The sequence below is a fragment of the Schistocerca nitens genome, chromosome 1, assembly GCF_023898315.1.
Source record: "Schistocerca nitens isolate TAMUIC-IGC-003100 chromosome 1, iqSchNite1.1, whole genome shotgun sequence".
NCBI lineage: Eukaryota > Metazoa > Arthropoda > Insecta > Orthoptera > Acrididae > Schistocerca > Schistocerca nitens.
Window position 1 is genome coordinate 764,579,264 of NC_064614.1, and position 25,088 is coordinate 764,604,351.

Genomic DNA, 25,088 nt, shown 5'->3' on the forward strand with positions numbered 1-25,088 from the left:
TAGTAGGCATGGGCTTTGTGTCTATCTTGGCCACAATAATGCGTTCACTATGCTGTTTGTAGTAGCTAACGCGCACTCCTATTTTCTTATTCATTATTAAACCTACTCCTGCATTACCCCTATTTGATTTTGTATTTATAACCATGTAATCACCTGACCAAAAGTCTTGTTTCTCCTGCCACCGAACTTTACTAATTCCCACTATATCTAACTTTAACCTATACATTTCCCTTTTTAAATTTTCTAACCTACCTCCCCGATTAAGGGATCTGACATTCCACGCTCCGATCCGTAGAACACCAGTTTTCTTTCTCCTGATAACGACGTCCTCTTGAGTAGTCCCCGCCCGGAGATCCGAATGGGGGACTATTTTACCTCCGGAATATTTTACCCAAGAGGACGCCATCATCATTTAATCATACAGTAAAGCTGCATTTCCTCGGGAAAAATGACGGTGTATCTAGCAGAATACTGAAATATTGTTCTATGTATGTTAGCCCAGTACCTAGCCATATCTGTAACTTTTCCTTTAGGAGTGGTCGGTTCCTGACCGATTAAAGTACTCGATAGTGAAGCCACTTTATAAAAAGGGAGACATTGATAATGTTGACAATTTTAGACCTATTTCTATGCCATCGGTGTTTGCTAAAGTTATCGAGAAGGTTGTATATACAAGGTTACTGGAGTATTTAAATTCACATAATTTGCTGTCAAATGTTCAGTTTGGTTTTAGAAATGATTTAACAACTGAAAATGCCATATTGTCTTTTCTCTGTGAGGTTTTGGACGGATTAAATAAAGGGTTACGAACGCTAGGTGTTTTCTTTAATTTAACGAAGGCTTTTGACTGTGTTGACCATAAAATATTACTGCAGAAGTTGGACCATTTTGGAGTAAGGGGAGTAGCTTACAATTGGTTCGCCTCTTACTTTAAGAACAGAAAGCAGAAGGTAATTCTCCGCAATATTGAGAGTGTTAGTGATGTTCAGTCCCAATGGGGCACTGTTAAGTGGGGCATTCCCCAAGGGTCGGTGCTCGGGCCACTGCTGTTTCTTATTTATATAAATGATATGCCTTCTAGTATTACAGGTGATTCAAAAATATTTATGTTTGCTGATGACACCAGCTTGGTAGTGAAGGATCTTGTGTGTAATATTGAAACAGTATCAAGTAATGTAGTTCATGAAATAAGTTCGTGGCTTGTGGAAAATAATTTGATGCTAAATCACAGTAAGACTCAGTTTTTACAGTTTCTAACTCACAATTCAACAAGAACCGATATTTTGATCAGACAGAATGGGCATATTATAAGCGAGACGGAACAGTTCAAGTTCCTAGGCGTTCGGATAGATAGTAAGCTGTTGTGGAAAGCCCATGTCCAGGATCTTGTTCAGAAACTAAATGCTGCTTTATTTACCATTAGAACAGTATCTGAAATAAGTGACACTTCAACACGAAAAGTAGTCTACTTCGCATATTTTCATACGCTTATGTCGTATGGTATTATTTTTTGGTGTAATTCTTCTGATTCTAAAAGGGTATTTTTGGCTCAAAAACGGGCTGTTCGAGTTATATGTGGTGTAAGTTCGAGAACCTCTCGTCGACCCCTATTCAATAGTCTGGGAATTCTGACATTGCCCTCACATTATGTATTTTCTTTAATGTCGTTTGTTGTTAGCAATATTAGCCTATTCCCAAGAGTTAGCAGCTTTCATTCAGTTCATACTAGGCAGAAATCCAATCTGCGTGTGGAATGCACTTCCTTGACTCTTGAGCAGAAAGGAGTGCAGTATTCTGCTGCATCCATTTTCAATAAGCTACCCCAAGAACTCAAAAATCTTAGCAGTATCCCAAACTCTTTTAAGTCCAAACTGAAGAGTTTCCTCATGGCTCACTCCTTCTATTCTGTCGAGGAGCTCCTGGAAGAGCTAAAAAATTAAGCAAACTCCAGTGTTACATTGTTGATTTTCTTTATCTAAACTTACGACTTGTCACCTGACTATGTTTTTTTATATTTCTTTTTATCTGTTTCTAATATCGTGTTATAATTTCATGTATTGACTCATTCCATGACCATGGAGACTTCTCCTTAATTTGGTCCCACGGAACAATAAATAAATAAATAAAAAATAAAAATAAAAACAACACGGGCCGTTTACCTCCTTTCTGATGGGATGACTGGAACTGATCGGCTCTTGGATCACCTTCGTATAATAGGCGCTGCTCATGGATGGTTGTTTACATCTTTGGGCAGGTTTAGTCACATCTGTGAACAGTCATAGGGCTGTGTCTGTGACACAGTATCCACAGTCAACGTCTATCTTCAGGAGTTCTGGGAACCAGGGCGATGAAAAACGTTTTATGATGTGTGTATTACTACTACTGCCGGCACCAGACAGCTACCACCCCAAGCTGAATGCAACTCTCTACCAACTTACCTACTCACATATCTCAGTTTTTGTTACAGTAACACAAGCAATTGATTACTGACGTAGAATGAGTAACAAGATGAATTTACAGCAGATACACCCTAGCGTAGTTTAAAAAGAAAACCTTGGGATTAATAAAGTTAATCAGGCTCATGGCCTGTAGCTGAAAAACAGACTAACTCTCGCTTACAGTACACAACCCCGCACTATTGCTTGCCGTCAATGAACAACCGCAACTCCTCACACGACGGCCACAGCCTTCTGTGCAGGATTTGTGGCTAGGAAACACACACAGTGCATTATTTATTTTGCACACAGCAGTACGCATGATATACAGTCGTGAATACGTGGAAAATGCATAAGGAGACGTGTGTACAGGTAACACATTAAAAGCACTGTGCAATAATGAAAATGTAAATAGCCAATTCCTATCAGTTCTAATGTGCTGATCGCGAATATCACAAAGACGACTCAAAATTAGCTCTAGTTTTCATTTTACACTGTTTTATTACGGTGAGATAATTATATACGGTGATTTTAGCATCAAGATTGCAGCAGCGCAATTTTCTGGAAAGCAATGTAAATGTTTCAGTCTACCGCAGATGAGAGCAACAATTCACTCCTTTTTTTAGCGTGCAAGATAGTCTTGTGGCATGTGGAGACATAAATGGTCTAATGAAGACTCTAAGAATTAATTACAACTCTGATGAGTGGAGACTCTTTATAGATTCGTCAAAGTTGAGCTTAAAAGCAGTGCTTTTACATATTGGTAATGGGCTTTCTTCTGTTCCAGTTGGGCATAGTGTGCATATGAAGAGTCATACCAAAACATGAAAATTTTACTAGTAGCCATCAAGTATAATGACTCAATGGCAGATTTCTGGTGACTTGAAAGTGGTGGCACTGCTATTAGGTATGTAGTTAGGGTACACTAAATACTGCTGTTTTTTCTGTGAATGGAATAGCGGAGCTCGTGCATCTCATTACAGTAAACATTTATGGCCCACCAGAAAATCTCGTCAACCAGGTATAAAGATCATTAAGAGTGAACCTCTAGTAGACCCTAAAAAGATTATGCTCCCGCCCTTGCACATCAAATAGGGTCACATGAAAACCTTTGTTAAGGTAATGAACAAAGATGGTGACGCGTTTAAGTACTTAAGGCAAAAATTCTCTTAATTAAGTGATGCCAAAGTAAAGGAGGGCATCTTTGTAGGCCCACAGATTCGAGAGGAATCATACAAGGTGATGAGAAGCATGAGGGGGAATGTTTTAAGACAGTCTGTTTACAGTTCATAGGGAACAAACGAGCAATAAATTTCAAGGAGATTGTCGATAACATTATGTCAACTTATGAAAAACTTGGTTGCAACATGTCATTGAAAATGCATTTCATACATAGTCATCTTTACTTCTTCCCCAAAGATTGTGGTGCAGTAAATGATGAACATGGCGATCGATTTCATCAAGATATTGCCACAAATGAGAAGAGGTATGCTGGAAAATGGAACCCTACTATCTCAGCATATTACTGCTGGACAGTCATGAAGGATGTTCCCGAGTATTTGCATAAACGTCAAGCCAAGCGAAAACGGGCATCTTCTGAATTTATATCTGAGCAAAATATGATTGTAAATACTGTACATATGGACAGTTATCATTTATAATCCTTTATATACATATGTGAACAGCTCATTTATATATTTTCTTTTGTACTTAACATCGTTCTGGTACAAAGTAGACTTACAAGGTATTTTCATTCATCAAATATTATCTTCATTTTTTCTTAATATTTTACTTTTATATTTCTAGAATGAGACTCAAATTTATGAATGCATAACACATAACGTAATTCAAGTAATTATTCACTTAAAATTTTTTACGCTGAATCTTGAAACATGAATGCATATTTAGTTAGTAAGTTATTTATACAAAAAAGTAGATTATTATTTCTAAAAAACTAGAGCTCTATATTTATGAAGATGGTGATTTTGTATCATTTTATACTGAAATAAACACAACTAAACAAAATCATGCAATTTACACACTTTCACTTCAAATTTGTTGTTCAGTGAGATTGGTGGTATATTCTAATGTGTAGTCTGCTCAACCATATGGCCATGATAAGGCCGTTTGGGTCACCAGGTAAACTCTCAGTTTAAAATCGCAGACGATGATCTGGTTCGGTGCTTCACAGTCACAGCTTTACGGTGAGGTGTTTACCCCGTTTGTGCAGGTTGTATGCAGCTAATGCACTGCTCATATTCCACACAGTGCACTGTATCAGTCCTGAAACCACAAGCTTGTACCTGTCAGCTGTAAAGGCATCCGTGTAATGCTTGACATACAGAAGCCCTTTCTCCACACCATTGGGACTGCTGTCCTGCCGGGCGGGAAAAGACACCAACCGCTCCACTCGGCTGTCGTGTCCACACATCCGCCATGTCCCTTGCGGACTGGTGACGTCCGGTTGGCAGCACCGCAGCACACTTGGTTCTCTAGGCCCTCGTTCACGGCTCTACCCAGAACTCACTCGTTCATCTCCGTCCAGCAACTGTCTATTCCCAGCACTTGCAGACCCAAACTACCGTTTGGAACGTCGCCGACTCCCGACGTTTTAATAAGAGAGCCGCACTAACGGGGCCGCATGGGTGGGATAGAAAACAGGCGTGTCGCGATTTACAAACTTACGGCACATGTATCTCGTATGTACCATGTAAAGCGGTTCTTGGCGCTTCAGTCCGGAACTGCGCGACTGCTACGGTCGCAGGTTCGAATCCTGCCTCGGGCATGGATGTGTGTGATGTCCTTAGGTTAGTTAGGTTTAAGTAGTTCTACGTTCTAGGGGACTGATGACCTCAGATGTTAAGTCCCATAGTGCTCAGAGCCATTTGAACCATTTTGTACCATGTAATGTGAATTGAATAAGTGCGTCTATAACGGAACTGACAAAGTGACAGATGGCCTGTTTGCATTTTCATCATTGCTGTCCTCGGTATAGGAACTGATTTATCGGAGCTGCTAAATGGATAAATCATGTACTTTACAGCCCAGGGCAGCGGTATTCGTGAAAAGCAGAGGTTTCACGTGCGTAGTTCCACGTTTCTGCATGTGCGCGGTGCATCTGTATGAATGCTATCCGATGTACTCATGTCTCAGGTGAATCACCTAATCCAACGACGGACATACGATCACTAGGCGACAGAGAGGCTGGAAGCATTTTCGTGAGAATATGAGGCTGTGGGAACAGCTTTATTGTCTGGGGAATGTTACGTGTGAACATTACTGAATGGGTTTATTGACAATAGTAGACGGTCATAGTTACATGTCTCAAGAGCGTATATTGTCAGCTTTCCCCGGATTATCAGTTTCTCGATATCACGAAGGATTTGGAAGTGCCAGTTGCGCCGGCCGCGGTGGTCTCGCGGTTCTAGGCGCGCAGTCCGGAACCGTGCGACTGCTACGGTCGCAGGTTCGAATCCTGCCTCGGGCATGGGTGTGTGTGATGTCCTTAGGTTAGTTAGGTTTAAGTAGTTCTAAGTTCTAGGGGACTGATGACCACAGCAGTTGAGTCCCATAGTGCTCAGAGCCATTAGTGCCAGTTGCTTAACCCGGTACTCGCCTTGACTATTAACCACACTCTTACTTCGAACATTCATCGTTCTTCATGTTGATACAAGTAGACGCATTTTAACCAAAACATCGTTAGGACATAGTCTTTGACGAGGCAGCAGAACACTTAGCGTTCTCTATCTTCCTTTTGATGTAAATATTTCGTTTCTCAGCGCCTACGTGACTAGACACATCGCTTTTCACTTTTGGATCATGCAATGAACTAATTACTAAAGAAAAGTTCATCTGTTTAAGGGATTTGAAAGAGGTCCATTTCGGCATGTTGTGTGTAAGGTGAATTCTTCCGTGTAGAGAGTATTGTCGTATGTGTGGCGGAGAGAGAGAGAGTGATACCCGTTGCTAGCACATACTCGACCCTTTCATATAGCATCAAATATTTTTTTAGCCTAGCAGGTCACCGCAAAGAGGTTTGGAATTAAACTCAAAACACTGATACAGTTTGGTGATAAGAAACTGTACCACTTCCCCATACACCAAGGATAGTTATCGACCTCAGTAACTAAGACGTGCGTTGGCTATAATTTCGCGTTAATCATCACTTTCTCTAAGATTATTGTTATTTATTCGCTGTAATACTTAGGTAGTTGTTAAAGAAATTGTATAACCAACATTTGGTCGGCTAGGCAGCGTCCGTGGTTTATGGGGTAACGGCATGCGAATCTTTTGCTACTGAGTCATTCGCCGAATGGAGACGTTAACTTAGTCGCCCTTTTTCTGCTGTTTGGCAGATATAAGCTGTGTTGTCTCCAGGTTTCAAGCTATATCTATCTTTAATTCCATATTCATACGTAACAACGCAAACACACCATTACGTTGCACAATAATCACCAAGTTGTCCACGGAATGTGGACTCGACAACAGGCCGACAGAAGGCGACGACAAAACCTGCACAAGGACCTCCCATTTTCGGTCTCTAGGTAGTGCAGGCTGTTAGAGCAATGATCCGTCGTAGAGTCAGGGTCTTTGCAGCCGAAAAACAGCGAACTCGTTGTGAGGGTAGGGGGTCGCAATTTGGATTATTTAGGTATTGATTTCCAATTCTAACATTTGACTTACAACCCTTGCTCGGAAGCGGAGGATAGGAAAGCCTAGAACTCGTGAATATACACTCTCCAACCAAATTACTGTGACCACACCTGTCAAAAGCCTGAATAAACACCTTTTGCTGCGAGACGTGCAGAAAGAGAGTCAGTGAGGTTCTGGAAGGAAGCGACAGGAATGTGGGGCCATGTCGAGTCCAGTGATGTGGCCAGCTGCACTAGATTTCTCATTTGAGGATCCATGGCGCGAACAGCCCGATAGAGGTGGTCCCAAGTATTCTCGATAGCGTTTAAATTCTGGGAGTTTAGTGTCCAGGGGAGTACGGTAAACTCAGCCTGGTGCTCTTCGAACCACGCACATACACTGTGAGCTGTGTGACAAGTTGCATTGTTCTGCTGGTAGATGAAATCGTGGCAAGGAAAACCAAAGTGCATGTTTGGGTGAGTAGGGTCCCATGGATAGATTCATACTTGTGCTGATCCGTTGTGCCTTCCAGTATGACGAGATAACCAAAGGAATGCCACAAAATCATTCCCCAGACCATAATGCACCTTCCTCCAACCTGGACCCTGCCGACGATGGTTGCATGATGTTTACTTTCAGTTTGATGCAGCGTGAAACATGATTCATCTGATAAGGCCACCTGTGGCTACTCAGTGGACGTCCAGTTGCGTTATTGGCCTGCAGATTCGAGCCTTCGTCGTCGATAAACAGCAGTCAGCATGGGTGCATGAGCATTCGCCCGCTGCGGAGGCTCAAGCGCAGCAACATTCGCTGAACGGTCGTTGGGGAAACACTACTGGTAGTGCCTTGGTTCATCTGCTCTGTCAGTTGCTCGCGGAGGCCCATGCGCAGCAACGTTCGCTGAACGGTCATTGAGGAAACACTGCTGGTAGCCCCTTGGTTCATCTGGTCGGTAAGTTGTCGGGAAACACTGCTGGTAGCCCCTTGGTTCATCTGGTCGGTCAGTTGCTCAACAGTTGCACATCTTTTCGCCCGCATCTCGTGGTCGTGCGGTAGCGTTCTCGCTTCCCACGCCCGGGTTCCCGGGTTCGATTCCCGGCGGGGTCAGGGATTTTCTCTGCCTCGTGATGGCTGGGTGTTGTGTGCTGTCCTTAGGTTAGTTAGGTTTAAGTAGTTCTAAGTTCTAGGGGACTGATGACCATAGATGTTAAGTCCCATAGTGCTCAGAGCCATTTGAACCATTTTTGAACATCTTTTCGCCCGTACGAATCTCCGCAGCCATCGTTGTCCTCTGTCATGTATGGCCCATGGTGCACCACAGTTGCCTCGGCTCCTGTTTTGGATAGCGCCATTTTACTTTAACCACGGCTATACGGGAACAGTTGACAAACTTAACCGTTTCGGAAATACTTCCCTCCTTGGCCAGAAAGATAGCGATTATGCCCCTTCCGACTCAAATAAATCGTTATGTTTTCGCATTACAACAACGACTGCACTTTTCCGCTTCCCCGAGACATGATTTATCGATCCTCCACTACTAGTGCTGCCACCTTCCGTTTGTGAATGGTTGTTGCACATTGACGTCGAACATAGGCGGTGGTCACATAATACTTCCGGGCCGTGTATATTTGTTTGTGTATACGAAGAGTAAAGGCGATGACTTTTCGACAAGTGAAGTGTCGCTAGAGATCGCAGGTGTAATGAATTCAAATCTACTTGACGAATATCGGATTACTAGAACAGAACACGAGACCTATTGTAGCTCATGATAACACTAGACTATTGCGATGCTCGTTGCACATTCACTCAAGGACTTGAACGGTTTTGTAGCATTTAGTTTTGCAAGGTGTAATCTATTTGCATGTAAGAAGATCGTGAACAGAACGCAGTTATGGGGATCGGTCGCTTGCGTTGCCCAAGCACACAAGTTGGTATTCACGCCTGGACTGGTGCGGGTCTTCCTGCTTCGTCCTTGCGACTAATGCACGCCGTTAGTATTCAGCGCGAGGGGGGAAAGCGGGGAGCTGCGGACACCGTCGCGGCGAGCCAGTCTGCAGTGGGCGCAACAGGTGGACACAACGCGACGCTCAGTAGCTAGTAGCAGCTAGCAGCTAACAAGTGGCTGGTGGTACGCCATGGCTGCGGCTGCACGGACCGACGCGCGGCTGTGACACAGTGAGTAGCCGCTCTGTCCTAGCGGTAGGGCGGCACACACAGGACGTGGTGTTTGCACCGCGATGCTAAGGTGTTGGATAAAGTACAGGGTGTCCATAAATTATATACAGCTGTATACAGTAACTTTAGAACTATACTATGTAACAACTACTGGTTTTCAACGTGTAACATGATTCGTTTCCTCATTCATTCACAACAGTATGTGCGTCCTTAGTGGCACGAAGAATGTCCATTCGGTATTCAGTTTCTCGACTTTTGCGCTCCAAGAACGGCACGGTGGCATGTTTCAATGCTTGTTTTCGTGTCCTGTAAGTTCAGGTTCGGGACGCCTGATCCTAGGTAGGAACAAGGCTAGTGGTGTGAGGTCAAATGATCGTACCAGCTGTCTCGTTCGGTCCACCCAACTCCTTTGGACTGCCTCTTCCCATTTCACGACAGCGCGCATCCGGCCACTCTCTACCACTAAATGTAAATGTCTTGTGGCTAGGGCCTCCCGTCGGAAAGACCGTTCGCCGGGTGGAAGTCTTTCGATTTGACGCCACTTCGGCGATTTGCGCGTCGATGGGGATGAAATGATGATGATTAGGACAACACAATACCCAGTCCCTGAGCGGAGAAAACCTCCGACCCAGTCGGAACCCGGGCCATTAGGATTGACATTCTGTCGCGATGACCAAGCAGCTACCGGGGGCGGACTCTATACCACTAACATTGCCATATCCAGATTAACATGCCGACTCCGTGAAGATATGGAATAACGGCCAGAAAAAAGAAGAAGAAGACAATCATGGCACACTGGGGGTCGCTATTAGGATCTAGGTTTAAAACTGTGTGAAGCCATCCATGGTTAGGCTTTGCATGACTTTCCTAAATCACCTAAGGCGAAAGCCAGGATTGATTTCTTTGAGAAGTTCAAGGCCGAACTCCCTCCCATCACTGTCTATTCCGAGGTTTTGTTCGTCCCTAACGACCCCGTCGTCGACGGAACGTTGATCATTTATCTCACTTCTTTTCAATGGCGAATGACGATATTACTTTGCCGTGGTTGTCTACATTGAGAGAATGTTACTCTGCTCTAGATTCTCCTAAAATTCTGGATGGTTACCGTGCCACAAATGATAGAAACCCGCATCATCACCAGCTCATGGTTTATACATGTGGATCCTAGGGAAGTTCAAGCTGTTTAGAATGTTAAAGATAGTCTTGCGCAATAGTATATGGATGTTCTTTTTATTTGGTCCAACATTTTTCGGTTCCCTTAAACTATAATTATTCCTGTGCCAGTGAAACATTTGTACGAACATTAACAGATTATCTCGCGCCGGCGTGGTACAACGGTTTAACAGTGACGAATTGTGAATGTTCTCAAGTATTGCTCCGAGGGTTGATCAGGAGATAACAGTTTCGATAATCGAAAGAAATTATCGCCATTATTTGGGTGGTAAGAAGAGGCCATAATCTATTAACAGTACGCCAGTTACTTGGACTTACTTATAGTTTCCCCGCAGTATGTGATAAAGTGAGAGTATGCAACATTGATGATGGAGATTCGTACTTTGGACGAGGATATTAGGCTTGCCGCCCTGTTTGGCCTATTCAAGTTTCGCCCTGTTTGGCCTATTCAAGCTTCGCCCTCTTTCTTTCTTTTTTTCATTAGCTGTTAAAACATAAACATAACTCCTCAAAGCTCGAATTTATTCCTAACGATACAGACTGGAAGGTGGAAGGAATGCGACTACTTCTCTCCAGTATGACTTCGTCAAGAGAACAATTTTGTTCGTCCGATATTGACACTGTATGGTTTGTGTAAGGGCTTCTCAGCGAAACCTCTGCAATCTATTCGAAGCAACTTTGGCAACGTGCGGGCGGGCATTATCCTGCAACAGAATGATGCCGTCCGTCATTATTTTTGGGTGTTTGTTCTTCAAGGGGCGTTCAAGTTTTTGCGAAGTGTCCACGTTCTGCTGTGCTTTAGTTGAAGCGACCTCTCCCCTTACGATTTCCATATTTTTGGAGCCCTGAGAAAAGACATATGTGGCCTTCGATTTGCTTCGAAGGAAAATATGCTCGCCTGGATACAATGATGGTTTCGTAGGCAACCACAAACATTTTTCCGTAAGGCACTGACCGTTTCGTCTCTCAGTTGGATAAATATATTAACAGTTAAGGCGATTACTTTAGAAATAATAAACAACTTACTTGCTTTCTTCCATCTGTCCTGTTTTAATTTGACTGACCCTTATGCAAAACGTGAGTATCGTATTGCCTGTTTCCCTTACTCATTAGAGTGGATTACATGCTGTTCCGCTGTTTCTAGTTTTGAAACATTAATTTTGTAGTTAAACTGGGTTTATATTTTTTGGGAACTACTAATTGAATTTTTCTTCGTGTAAATACCAATTCCGAAGACTCCAGAACATGCTCAATAAGCGTTTCAGTTAAAATGAATGAGTCAATTTGGCAGCACTGATAAAGAAGCTGCATGTACTGTATGAACAGAGTTGTTGTGGTGCCATTGTTCAAATAAATTGCGAAACGTTATTTCAGACTGCGATCTGGACAGTGATTTTTTGAACATTTGGGGACGCTATTTTTTCTGGAATGTGGCTGCCGTGATTTGTAAACGAAGTAAATATGGTTCAAATGGCTCTGAGCACTATGGGACTCAACTGCTGAGGTCATTAGTCCCCGAGTACTTAGAACTAGTTAAACCTAACTAACCTAAAGACATCACACACATCCATGCCCGAGGCAGGATTCGAACCTGCGACCGTAGCGGTCTCGCGGTTCCAGACTGCAGCGCCAGAACCGCGCGGCCACTTCGGCCGGCCGAAGTAAATATGTCCGCAGACGACTCATCAACACGATAGTGATAATACGTTATTTTGCTTTTACCTGTGGATAATTATCGCCGTCCCCCCCCCCCCCCCCTTCTTTTTCTATCATACCTTTTTTCCCTACGCTAGAATGTGACATAAGACATATACGCATGTCGTCTACGGTAAAGCGCATATTCGAATCGCGGTCTAGACATAACAGTAAAATTTGTGAAGCGGTTGCCATACAGTGGAAAGGACTATTACTAGTAAATGTCAGAGCGGATTTAACGTCGTTTTAATAGCTGTGACCGTCTTCAACAACTGGTTGCATAACAGTGGACCCAAATTCCGCTCCACTTAATATATGATACTAACATAATCCCTGAGTGGAATTCGCACAGGAAGTGAAAAGGTATTGACGGCCTCAACAGTCAAATCTATTACAAAATACGTAGGCTATACGGTATGTACTTCAGCAACAAGTAAACCTGCAATGTAATGTGTACATCAATACTGGCTGTGTACTGCAAAACCGTGCAGACAACGAACAATTATTCACATGGGATTCAACATATGTTATCAAGTTGATAATTGCGGTATATTTGTTTAAACGAGTTGAAGAGAAAGAACCAAATTATTCGCCCCATGGTACCGGATCTTACTGTAAATTACGATTCATTTAATTAAGTTCACCTTCTCACAGTAAGCTCTGTGCTGCAGAATACAAAGTATTTGTAAGGCTAAGGTAAGTGCCAAGGACAGTGTAGCAACACGGTTTCGAGTGATAAGATTACTAGCGTCAGTTCTACATGTCGCACACGTCTGGAAAGAGTGCTGGAATCGTCATACATTCTACCGAAGAAGATCAGAGGGATTATGCTACCTCTGTACAAAGTGCATAATGTCTTCTCATTGCTAATGATTGAGGGTGCTTGGGATAAACGTTGCGATTTATGAAACAAATTTGTTGCTTTGAGTAGAAAAAATAAGAATTTAGCAAACCATTGACATCTATAACACCATAGGCAGAGAGCAACATTAGTTGGACAGAGACAGGGAAAAATGTCGATCGTGGAGTTGTTAAGCAAAGCATCCGTTTCCATGGTGCGTTTTGAGTAAATCACGGTAGATTAGATTCGATGAGATTTACTTTCATTCCAATTGATCCGTAGTGAGGAGGTCCTCCAGGATGTAGAACATGTCAGAAAAACAATAATAAACGACAAATATTTACAACTAAAACAAATAAGCTAATGTACCTTCCACAGGTTTCTTTTATGAGAATAAATTTGATGTAAACATTACACCATATATTCTTCCACGTTTGATTGAATCTCATTGGATTTCGTTTCACGTGTAGCGTAAACCAAGCTGTGTCCAGTATAGTCAGGTTCGATCATAAGGATACATTTTGTGATATGTTACGCGCGCATAGACCGAGCGATAATGCGGGACAACAGCTTTACCGACGCGTTTAACTTGGACAGCACTGGCCAGCCAGCTGGTCCAACTAACTTGCAACGATGTGAGCAGTTGCAGTTCAGATATAAAAAGAGACGAGCAGAGAGACAATACAGCTTCGAATGTCATTTAATTTTTAAACAGAATGGAATAATATTCGGCAAACTACCAGCACTACCGTACGCTTCTTAGGTGACCAGACGGAAAGCATAAAATGCTCCCGTTTTCAACTAACATAGTATTCTAATTACAAACAAGAGTGACGAAAATTCGTAACTTAAACAAAAGGTAATTTTTCTGAGCGATCTATGTGTGATGCAAAAGCATACTGCAGGGATTTCATCGTATTGTTGAATACTGGAGCCACTGAAGGTATTAATTACTGTCAGTCGTCTGGCAATCTTTTAGCTCCTTCCTTATCCAAATCCAAGAAAGAGATTTCAGTTCTGGAACTATCATCTGCTACGTTGATAACGAGTCGATCAACAACAAAATCCGCGAAGCCACCCAGGCGCCACGTTTTCTCCGCTTCTTTTATGACGTTCCGTTCTATATCCCGCCAGCGTTCGGCAATAACATGTGTAAAAGCTCCGTGTGTTACTTCCAGTACATCCGGCACCTTAATAGTCGTATTATTTCTCGCGACAAATCCCTTAACTTGGTTACAGATCAGTTCTGTTGCGTTCATATTGTGATGGTACAGTGGTTCAAATGGTTCTGAGCACTATGGGACTTAATTTCTAAGGTCATCAGTCCCCTAGAACTTAGAACTACTTAAACCTAACTAACCTAAGGACATCACACACATCCATGCCCGAAGCAGGATTCGAACCTGCGACCGTAGCGGTCGCGCGGTTCCAGACTGTAGCGCCTTTAACCGCTTGGCCACCCCGGCCCGGCATGGTACAGTGGGAAATGTAGAAATGCAGAATTTGTACCGTGTGCTCGATGCTGTGAAAATGATTATTTTTCATGTTTCTACGACACTTATCACTCTGGTTCGTGTGAGACAACATCTGTGATATTAAAGAATGGACATAGTCAAAATAAATAGTATTTGGTTTTTCATTTCTCTCTTAAAAATTAAATTGTTATGTTTTGTTAATTTAAGCAACGTTTATTAACAATGTTTCATAGAATATCAATAATTAAGAATTTATATTTGAAATGAAAACGGGAATTTCGCGTGGAATATGTAACTAGAAACAAAAACGACGTGCATTTGTCATAAAAATGATGATGAGTTTTACAACTACGAGATGTAGGTATATGACTAATGCGAGACTTAAACCAGCGATTCATGTACTGCTTCTGCTGACTCCGCTATACATCCAGTGTGTTCTTATATCTCAACTGTATCAAATGCAGCCGATTTTTTTCTGTAAATTTATGAAAAACCTTAAGAACAAGCTATTTCTCGGCTTCTTTTACGACGTTCCGTTCTATATCCCACCAGAGTTCGGCAGTAACATGTGAAAAAGCTCCGTGTGTTAGTTCTAGCACATCCGGCACCGTAACAGTCGTGTTATTTCTCGCGACGAATCCGTGTTACGCTACGGAGCAGGAAGCAGCCTCAACCATTTTCATACTGCGTATTAACAGTGCGACAATCAGAGCACAACAGTACAGAGACTGTGACTGTGCACGATTTTTGAAATAAAAACTTCATTGTTAAATTGTGATTGAGAAAAACGTTGATATCTGTTAATACATAAGAATATCTTAGAGTTTCATTTAACGTGACTTGATAATAAGATATCTAATAAGTAGGACCTACTTACAAGAACGTAACACCACCAGTGTACGTGTGCTGCGGCTTCTGACCAATCAGCGCGTTTGTGTTTGTTTATATCAGGTTTATTCTTATGATGGACAGAGCTACGTCTGTGTCACGACAAAGAGCTCAGTTCTGAGAGGGAGAGCAGGGTAACACCGCTCGCTGTAACACCACTTGTTGCAGGCTGGTGGTGAGGTCTCCGCTCGCAGCCGTCCCCGCTCCGGCGTCATAGCATGCCGCCCCCGCCTCCCACGCCCCTGCCGCCTTGGGCGTGGCTCGCACTGGCCGTCCTCGCGGTCGTACAGGGTAAGTACATACGTCACCATTCTTGAATTCTTTTTTTTTTTTTTTAATCGCAGTACCAGCTGCACCGAAATTTTTCCACTGTCGGATTTGTTCCTTAAGTCATTTTCAATTGTTCACAATTGAGCAACTGGAGTCTGCAACCACCCAAGGTGGATTTCTGTCTACCACATTGACTCTCTCGATGCCGATCGCTTTGTTAATGAATCGCTCGGTACCAGTTTTTGTCGATATTCGAGTAATTCTCAGCTTTTGCTGGGATGCTGTCTTTTTATTGAATTTATTCACAATTTATATTCCTTTAGCCTACTGGATAAATATCTGAATATTCAGTTTTCCTTTTTATACAAAAATAAGCGCATTCTGAAAAAATAGTCATCCAGATGTTTTTACGCTCAACTTAAACCAAAAACAGTTAGAAATAATTACTGATGTCAAAACAAATTATAATGGGTTGATGCTTGTAAGATAGATTATATAATGGTAAGACAGAGATTTAGGAACCAGGTTTTAAATTGTAAGACATTTCCAGGGGCAGATGTGGACTCTGACCACAATCTATTGGTTATGACCTGTAGATTAAAACTGAAGAAACTGCAAAAAGATGGGAATTTAAGGAGATGGGACCTGGATAAACTGAAAGAACCAAAGGTTGTACAGAGTTTCAGGGAGAGCATAAGGGAACAATTGACAGGAATGGGGTAAGAAGTACAGTAGAAGAAGAATGGGTAGCTTTGAGGGGTGAAGTAGTGAAGGCAGCAGAGGATCAAGTAGGTAAAAAGACGAGGGCTAGTAGAAATCCTTGGGTAACGGAAGAAATATTGAATTTAATTGATGAAAGGAGAAAATATAAAAATACAGTAAATGAAGCAGGCAAAAAGGAATACAAACGTCTCAAAAATGAGATCGACAGGAAGTGCAAAATGGCTAAGCAGGGATGGCTAGAGGACAAATGTAAGGATGTAGAGGCTTGTCTCACTAGGGGTAAGATAGATACCGCCTACAGGAAAATTAAAGAGACCTTTGGAGAGAAGAGAACCACTTGAATGAATATCAAGAGCTCAGATGGCAACCCAGTTCTAAGCAAAGAAGGGAAGGCAGAAAGGTGGAAGGAGTATATAGAGGGTCTATACAAGGGCGATGTACTTGAGGACAATATTATGGAAATGGAAGAGGATGTAGATGAAGATGAAATGGGAGATACGATACTGCGTGAAGAGTTTGTCAGAGCACTGAAAGACCTGAGTCGAAACAAGGCCCCCGGAGTAGACAACATTCCATTGGAACTACTGACGGCCTTGGGAGAGCCAGTCCTGACAAAACTCTACCATCTGGTGAGCAAGATGTATGAAACAGGCGAAATACCCTCAGACTTCAAGAAGAATATAATAATTCCAATCCCAAGGAAAGCAGATGTTGACAGATGTGAGAATTACCGAACAATCAGTTTAATAAGCCACAGCTGCAAAATACTAACGCGAATTCTTTACAGGCGAATGGAAGAACTAGTAGAAGCCGACCTCGGGGAAGATCAGTTTGGATTCCGTAGAAATACTGGAACACGTGAGGCAATACTGACCTTACGACTTATCTTAGAAGAAAGATTAAGGAAACGCAAACCTACGTTTCTAGCATTTGTAGACTTAGAGAAAGCTTTTGACAACGTTGACTGGAATACTCTCTTTCAAATTCTGAAGGTGGCAGGGGTAAAATACAGGGAGCGAAAGGCTATTTACAATTTGTACAGAAACCAGATGGCAGTTATAAGAGTCGAGGGACATGAAAGGGAAGCAGTGGTTGGGAAGGGAGTAAGACAGGGTTGTAGCCTCTCCCCGACGTTATTCAATCTGTATATTGAGCAAGCAGTAAAGGAAACAAAAGAAAAATTCGGAGTAGGTATTAAAATCCATGGAGAAGAAATAAAAACTTTGAGGTTCGCCGATGACATTGTAATTCTGTCAGAGACAGCAAAGGACTTGGGAGAGCAGCTGAACGGAATGGATGGTGTCTTGAAGGGAGGATATAAGATGAACATCAACAAAAGCAAAACGAGGATAATGGAATGTAGTCGAATTAAGTCGGGTGATGTTGAGGGTATTAGATTAGGAAATGAGACACTTAAAGTAGTAAAGGAGTTTTGCTATTTGGGGAGCAAAATAACTGATGATGGTCGAAGTAGAGAGGATATAAAATGTAGACTGGCAATGGCAAGGAAAGCGTTTCTAAAGAAGAGAAATTTGTTAATATCGAGTATAGATTTAAGTGTCAGGAAGTCATTTCTGAAAGTATTTGTATGGAGTGTAGCCATGTATGGAAGTGAAACATGGACGGTAAATAGTTTGGACAAGAAGAGAATAGAAGCTTTCGAAATGTGGTGCTACAGAAGAATGCTGAAGATTAGATGGGTAGATCACATAACTAATGAGGAGGTACTGAATAGGATTGGGGAGAAGAGGAGTTTGTGGCACAACTTGACCAGAAGAAGGCCGGCCGAAGTGGCCGTGCGGTTAAAGGCGCTGCAGTCTGGAACCGCAGGACCGCTACGGTCGCAGGTTCGAATCCTGCCTCGGGCATGGATGTTTGTGATGTCCTTAGGTTAGTTAGGTTTAACTAGTTCTAAGTTCTAGGGGACTAATGACCTCAGCAGTTGAGTCCCATAGTGCTCAGAGCCATTTGAACCATTTGACCAGAAGAAGGGATCGGTTGGTAGGACATGTTCTGAGGCATCAAAGGATCACCAATTTAGTATTGGAGGGCAGAGTGGAGGGTAAAAATCGTAGGGGGAGACCAAGAGATGAATACACTAAGCAGATTCAGAAGGTTCAAAAATGGTTCAAATGGCTCTGAGCACTATGGGACTCAACTGCTGAGGTCATTAGTCCCCTAGAACTTAGAACTAGTTAAACCTAACTAACCTAAGGACATTACACACATCCATGCCCGAGGCAGGATTCGAACCTGCGACCGTAGCGGTCTCGCGGTTCCAGACTGCAGCGCCAGAACCGCGCGGCCACTTCGGCCGGCTCAGATTCAGAAGGATGTAGGTTGCAGTAGGTACTGGGAGATGAAGAAGCTTGCACAGGATAGAGTAGCATGGAGAGCTGCATCAAACCAGTCTCAGGTCTGAAGACCACAACAACAACAACAACGATGCATAAGTTCGTAGCGTGTCTCCATAACTTTAATCACAACAGATACACATAACAAAGAATTGAGTCGTCAATAATATATTCTCCTTGGCTATTTACAACAGTCTGCCAGCGCTGCGGTAATTTTTCTATTCCGCGACTGTGGAAATAACGTGGTTTTGGGGTGAAGAACTCGTCGAGCCATGTTCAGAGTGCATTTTCATCCGGAAATGAAGCTCCTTGAAGGTTGTTGGATAGAGAGCGGAAAATGCGAAATTCGGAGGGCGCAAAATCAGGTGAATAAGGTGGGTGCGGAATGGCATTTCAACCCTGCTCCTCTACAGCGTTTTTGTTAGATTAGCGGAATGCGGGCTTGCGTTTTCCTGGAGTAGCATCACTTCACGCAGTCATTTTGGTCGTAGTTCTTGGATTATGTCTGCAAGACATCTCAGTTGTTGACAATAAATGTCAGCAGTGGTTGTCACACCTTCGGGAAGCAATTCGTATTACACCGCACTGTCGCTGTTCCACCAAATGTACAATATTATCTTTAGTGGATGCGCGCAGGTCTTTGTAAGGGGAATATCTGCTTTGTTGGGGACAACCATTCCTTCCTTTCCGTTATGTTAGCATAAAGATACCTCTTCTCGTCACCAGTAATGCTACAGGGTAGGAATAGTCGGCGTTGTTCACGAGCCATTTAATGACGAGCAAGAAGAGATGCACATATGGCCACTCGCGGATTTTTGTGCTTTGGATTTAGAGAATACGGTACCCATTTACCTCATTTTTGAACCTTCCCCATCGCATGCAGCTGTCGAACGGTGGTGGAATGATCACAGTTGATCTATTCTCGAGTACACTGACGTTTATCATTGTTGGTGAACGAGTTTAAACTGTCTTCATCAAACACCGAAGTTCTTCCGGAACATACAGCGCCACTAATGTCAAAAGGATCCTCCCTAAAACAAAAAAAACAAAAAAAAAACAAAAAAAAAATTGCCGTGCTCTGTCCAATGGCGTTATCTCCATACACGGCGCAAATATTTATGCCTGCCTCCGCTGCTGTCTATGAACTCAGACAAAAGAATACGTCGGAAATGTTCCGAGGTCTCCTCTTGGCACTCCATTTTCTAGCATCCACGGCTCCACTCACTATCTCCAAGTGACAAAATGACAGTTTGTAAACTCAAATAGCAACACTGAACTACAAATAAAAAATGAAGATAGATAAATAAAACAATAGCAACCGGAATACCATCACGCAAAACAAAGACGTTACGAGCTTATGCACCAACCTAATATTTTGCAAAAATACATGAATTTTTATTTTTCAGACGTGTAAAACTAATATCACAGACTACATTTCAATATCAACGTAACGTTTTTGAAGTACGTTTGCGTCATGATAGTCTTCGGTTGTTAACTATTACCATGTGGCAGTAGCTTGTGTTATGTCATTGGAATCGTCTGTCGGAAAGTGCTGTGTTATGGCGCCTATCTATTTAGTTTATCCATCTTATTTCGTAAAATATCCTGAATGCTAGTTATGGATTTGATATGAAGAATTTATGTGATGAGAATGTGTGGGAAAGCACACGAAGCAATTTTTCAGGTTTCAATAAACAGCCAGATAGGAAGCTTGTGTTTTATTCAAGCAATTGATAAAAACCAGGACCATTATTAACATCAGATTAACAGAAAAAGGAACCTCAAGACAACGATGCTGAAGTTAAGTATCTGCAATCACGTATTGAATGTACTCCAGACCAAACTAAATCGAGGCGAAAGTATCCGTTGTTAACTCTAAAATGCCTTCATTAACTAATTGTTTGCAATAATTTCGTTGTGGGAGCTGGGTACATTTCGAGCCCCTCAGTCAGTTGGAGTGCACGAGACGCACTGCCCTCGTCTGCGTGTGTCTGGTGCACTCCAGGTCACAGGAGGGCTCCCCATGTTCAGCTGCGATCGCTTGAAAATGGCATAAGGAACGAATCCGACAGTGGAGAAATGTCGGTGCGACTGATGCTAAAGATTTTACGTAGCCGTAGTCTAAAATTGGCTGACATTTAATTGGGCTATTGCGACACGGATACTCATTGAGTTGGTGACGAATTCATTCAGAATTTACCACTCTAAACCTCCCCTACTACACTTTTCGGGTTAGGAACTCCCCCTCTCTAGTATAACATCACAACCGTCGCTGTGTATTAATCTCCTATTCTGCTTCCTGTCATCTTCCCCTAGTCCACCAAGACAATGTCGAATTCTCAGGCGTCTACTTCCGCAAAATTCACGAGTGACAGAATACATAACTGCAACATTCGGGCCCAGGGCCTTCAGGTACATTTTAAGAAGGAAGTGACTGCACAAAGTAAAAAGAAAAGTCTATTTCGTATACAACGAAAGAAGCGCCATATATAAGTACTATTATACTATTACACTGAAAGTCGTATTGGAAGAACGACATGATGAAAATTAATGTGCAGCGGAGGTTTGCGTCATTACATCTCAAAACTACGTATCATTTTTGTCATAACTACAGGTCGTTCAGTAACGTTTGTAGAGGCAGAAAAACATACCTTCCAGGAAATACTGATGACTTAGAAATGGTAACATTCTTTCGTCAATACTGGAAGTCAAGCAACAAGAACTTACTATCCATAGTTAAACACTAAACACAATGTGCACTCGGTCTACGTGGATCTGCCGAATCATTTCCGTCTATCCTCTCTGCTGCGGCACACACATTCTGTCACTCATACAAATTAGAGCTGTGGGAAGGTGAGGACTCAAATTTCTTGCAGCACAATGTCCCAGCAAATTTGCAATTCAAAATAACCGATGGAACAATTGTATAGATGTAGGTCAGTTAATTATGCTTGCTGGGAGCAATTGTCAGTAACCACAGTATTCAAGCCCAGGTGGAACTTCCGTTGTCGATTTTAATGTGCATCTCATCTGTTTTGATAATGGTTCTGTACCATCTTTCAATGGCAGCGATGCTTAATGTCGATCAGATTACCCTAGGTGCCCGATGTGGCGTGATATGTCTATATCTTCATCTACATATGTACTGCGCAAACCGCTACAAAGAGGATGGCGAAGAATACATGCTACTAATGTGAACCATTACGTACATTGTATTGTATTGTATTTTATGTTAACCGGGGGCCTAGAAACGACGGAGAGGCTCCGTCCCCGCCGCCACCGCAGTGGTCCTCAACCCCACGACGACTACCACAGTCCATCTCTCCGCAGCCCCACACCGAACCACTCATTCAGGGTTATTGTGCGGTTCGGTCCCCAGGGAACGTCTCACACCAGACGAGTGTAACCCCTATGTTTGTGTGGTAAAGTAATGGTGGTGTACGTGTACGTGGAGAACTTGTTAGCGGAGCAATCGCGACATAGTGTAGCTGAGGCGGAATAAGGGGAACCAGCCCGCATTCGCCAAGGCAGATGGAGAACCGCCTAAAAACCATCCACAGGCTGGTCGCCTCACCGGACCTCGACTCAAGTCCGCCGGGCGGATTCGTGTCGGGGACCAGGCGCTCCTTCCCGCGTGGAAAGCCGTGCGTTAGACCGCACGGCTAACCGGGCGGGCTATTACGTACATACATACATACAGTACTTCATGTACAGAGCGATAGAGAAGTAACTGTATCATGCTTCCGTACACACCGTCATACCCATTATTTCATTGCCAAGGTTTCTAGATATCTGTTTCTCCATCTATATCTAGTATCTGAGTAGTCAGAATCAAATATTAAGTGATGAGGACGAAGATTTGGAGCGCAAATAGAAAAAATTCAAAAGCGTCATTCAGTATGGCATGTATGTTCGGATGGGGATGGTAAAGACTCACCGTAGTTTAATAGCCGTATTAGAAAACTGCTCCGTAAACGCAGAGAGCTTCTTCTCAGATTCAAGAGAGGTCACAACCTAGCTGAGAAACAAAAGCTGAACGAAGCGAAAAGGAGCGTAAGGAGAAGAATGAGAGAAGCATTCAATAACTTGTAAGTATAAATTTTGTCAACCAATCTTAGTAAAAACCCTAAGAGGTTTTGATCTTATATAAAATCACTAAGCGATTAGAAATCATCTATTCATTCACTCGAAAGACCATACTGCCACCGAAACCGAAGAAAACAGAGAGAAGGCCGAAATACTGAATTTTATTTTCCGAAACTCTTTCTCCGAGGAAGCTCGTAACAGAGTCCCTCCTTTCAGTCATCGTACGAACGTCGAAATACCAGATACTGGGATAAAGAATCGCGAAGTAGAAAAGCAACTACAATCACTTAGCTGTGGAAAGGCCAGGACCAGGTGAGATACCCGTAAGATTCTACGAAGATTATGCGCAAGAACTTTCTCCTCTTCTAGCAGCAGTTTATCGTAGATCGCTGGAATAACGAATGGCACCTAGCGACTTGAAAAAAGCACAGCACATTCTCGTGTTCGAGAAGGGCCGCAGGAAAGATGCACACAATTATAGATCTATATCGTTGACATCAGTCTGCTGCAGAATTATGGAACAAGTTTAGTCGACATGGATTTCACAAACTCAGCTCGCTCTGTTCCTCCATGATATCCATAGGACTGTAGACAAAGGCGCTCAGGTTGATGCCGTGTTCCTTGACTTCAGAAAGGCATTTTCCTGCACTGCTGTTTAGGGGAAAAAATGTTAGCTTGTCGATTATCGGACCAGATTTGCGACTGGATTCAAGACTGCTTTGGAGATAGAAATCAACAGGTTACTCTTAACGGAACAAAATCGACAGATGTAAAGATAACTTATCAGAGTACCCCAAAGAAGTGTGATAGGACAGTTATTATTTATAATACATATAAATTATCTAGTACAAAGCGTCGGATGCTGCTTAAGAATGTTCGCAGATAGTGCGTTTGTCTGTAACCAAAGTAGCGACCCAAGGAGACATTATCGATCTGCAAAATGATAAATGGTGCGGGCTCTGGCAGTTGACCCTGAACATAAATAAATGTAACGTGTTGCGCATGCATCGGAAGAGAACGCCACTATTGTACAGCCACACTATTGATGAAAAACTGCTGGAAACAGCACCTACCATAAAATATGTAGGAGTAACTATGTAGAGCGACCTTAAGTGGAATGACCACATACAACGAATGGTAGGAAGAGAGATTCATGGAAAGGATCTTAAGGAAGTGCAACTCATCGAGGAAAGAAGTGGCTTATTAAGCGGTTTTTCGACCGATTCTCTAGTACTGTTCATCATTATACGATATTTTCGAGTTAGGACTAATAAAAGGAAGAGAGAAGATCCAAGAGCGGCGCGTGCTCGAGGGCGTTACCGAGATGCGCAACAAATTCCATCGGCACACGTTACAAGAGATGCGTTGTGCATCACGGAGAGATTTACTACCGAAATTTCGAGAGAGTACTTTCTGGGAAAAGTCGGACAACGTATTACTGCCTCCCATGTACATCTCGCGCAATGACCACGACGAGAAAATCTCGTTCACCCTGCATAAGAAAACATGATGAGGCTGGCCATCGGAAGGACTCGCGTGATTTCAAAGCACTATCCGTGTATACATGTTGATTCAGCTGCCTCTACCTATGGGTTTTACGCAACTCGCAACGCCTTCAAATACGACGCGCAAATTTTCATATTCTCTCTCTCACTACGCGAAAACTATTAGTGCAACAGAAAAAAAAAATGAACATGCCCCTCTTGTGGAAAATTTAATGAAGCTGAATTTTTTTTTTACTGGTGTACGGTTTCGCTAGAGACCGTAGTGTCGAATTATTCAAGGGAAACGTATAAAGTGACCTTCCATTTTTTCTATAGGACCAATCGTTTACCCGTAGCGAGAGTGAGTATATGAAAATCTCGCGCATGATTATTGGAGGCGTAGTGGGTTGCATGAAAGCATTAAGTAGGAACAGCTGAATCATCCTGCGTATACACAATGACAGAAAAAAAATTGCAACACCAAGAAGGAGTTGTGCGACATGAAAGAAAGTTGATAGACGTCTGTCATATGAAAGATGGTGTCTGTTCAAATTCCGCGCCATCGAGTAAGAGTGACACTCGTAGCGCCACTATGGGGATGAAAATGGGGTTTGCTTTAAATACACGCTGTAACGGTCGTGAGCGTTAGTTATCTTTGCGATTTAACGTTGTGGGTTGATGTTAGTCAAGAATGGGAACAAAGAAAACATCCCTCTGAGCTTGAAAGAAGTGATGTAATAGGATTACGATAAGCTGGATGTTCCTTCTTCGATACTGCAGGAAGATTTGGCAGGAATGTAGCCAATGTAGATGATTGCAGGCAGCGGTGGTCACGAGAAAGTGTGATCGCATGAACA

At 42.7% G+C, this 25,088-nt stretch overlaps 1 protein-coding gene across 7 annotated transcripts in view; it reads left to right on the plus strand.

Moving 5' to 3' along the window:
• The window catches only part of LOC126261132 (sphingomyelin phosphodiesterase), a 410,193-nt gene that overhangs the window by 311,853 nt on the left and 73,252 nt on the right, over nucleotides 1-25,088 (plus strand). For 6 of the 7 annotated variants that reach the window (XR_007546682.1, XR_007546681.1, XM_049958516.1 and 3 more), the window contains exon 2: nucleotides 15,483-15,605. Coding sequence is in view for 5 of the 7 variants with exons in the window: in XM_049958516.1 (XP_049814473.1) it covers nucleotides 15,533-15,605 (73 nt within the window). In the remaining 2 variants the exon portion in view is untranslated. Of the gene's footprint in view, nucleotides 1-9,126; nucleotides 9,243-15,482; nucleotides 15,606-25,088 lie in introns of those variants that run through there. The other variant, XM_049958512.1, reaches the window with a different exon arrangement.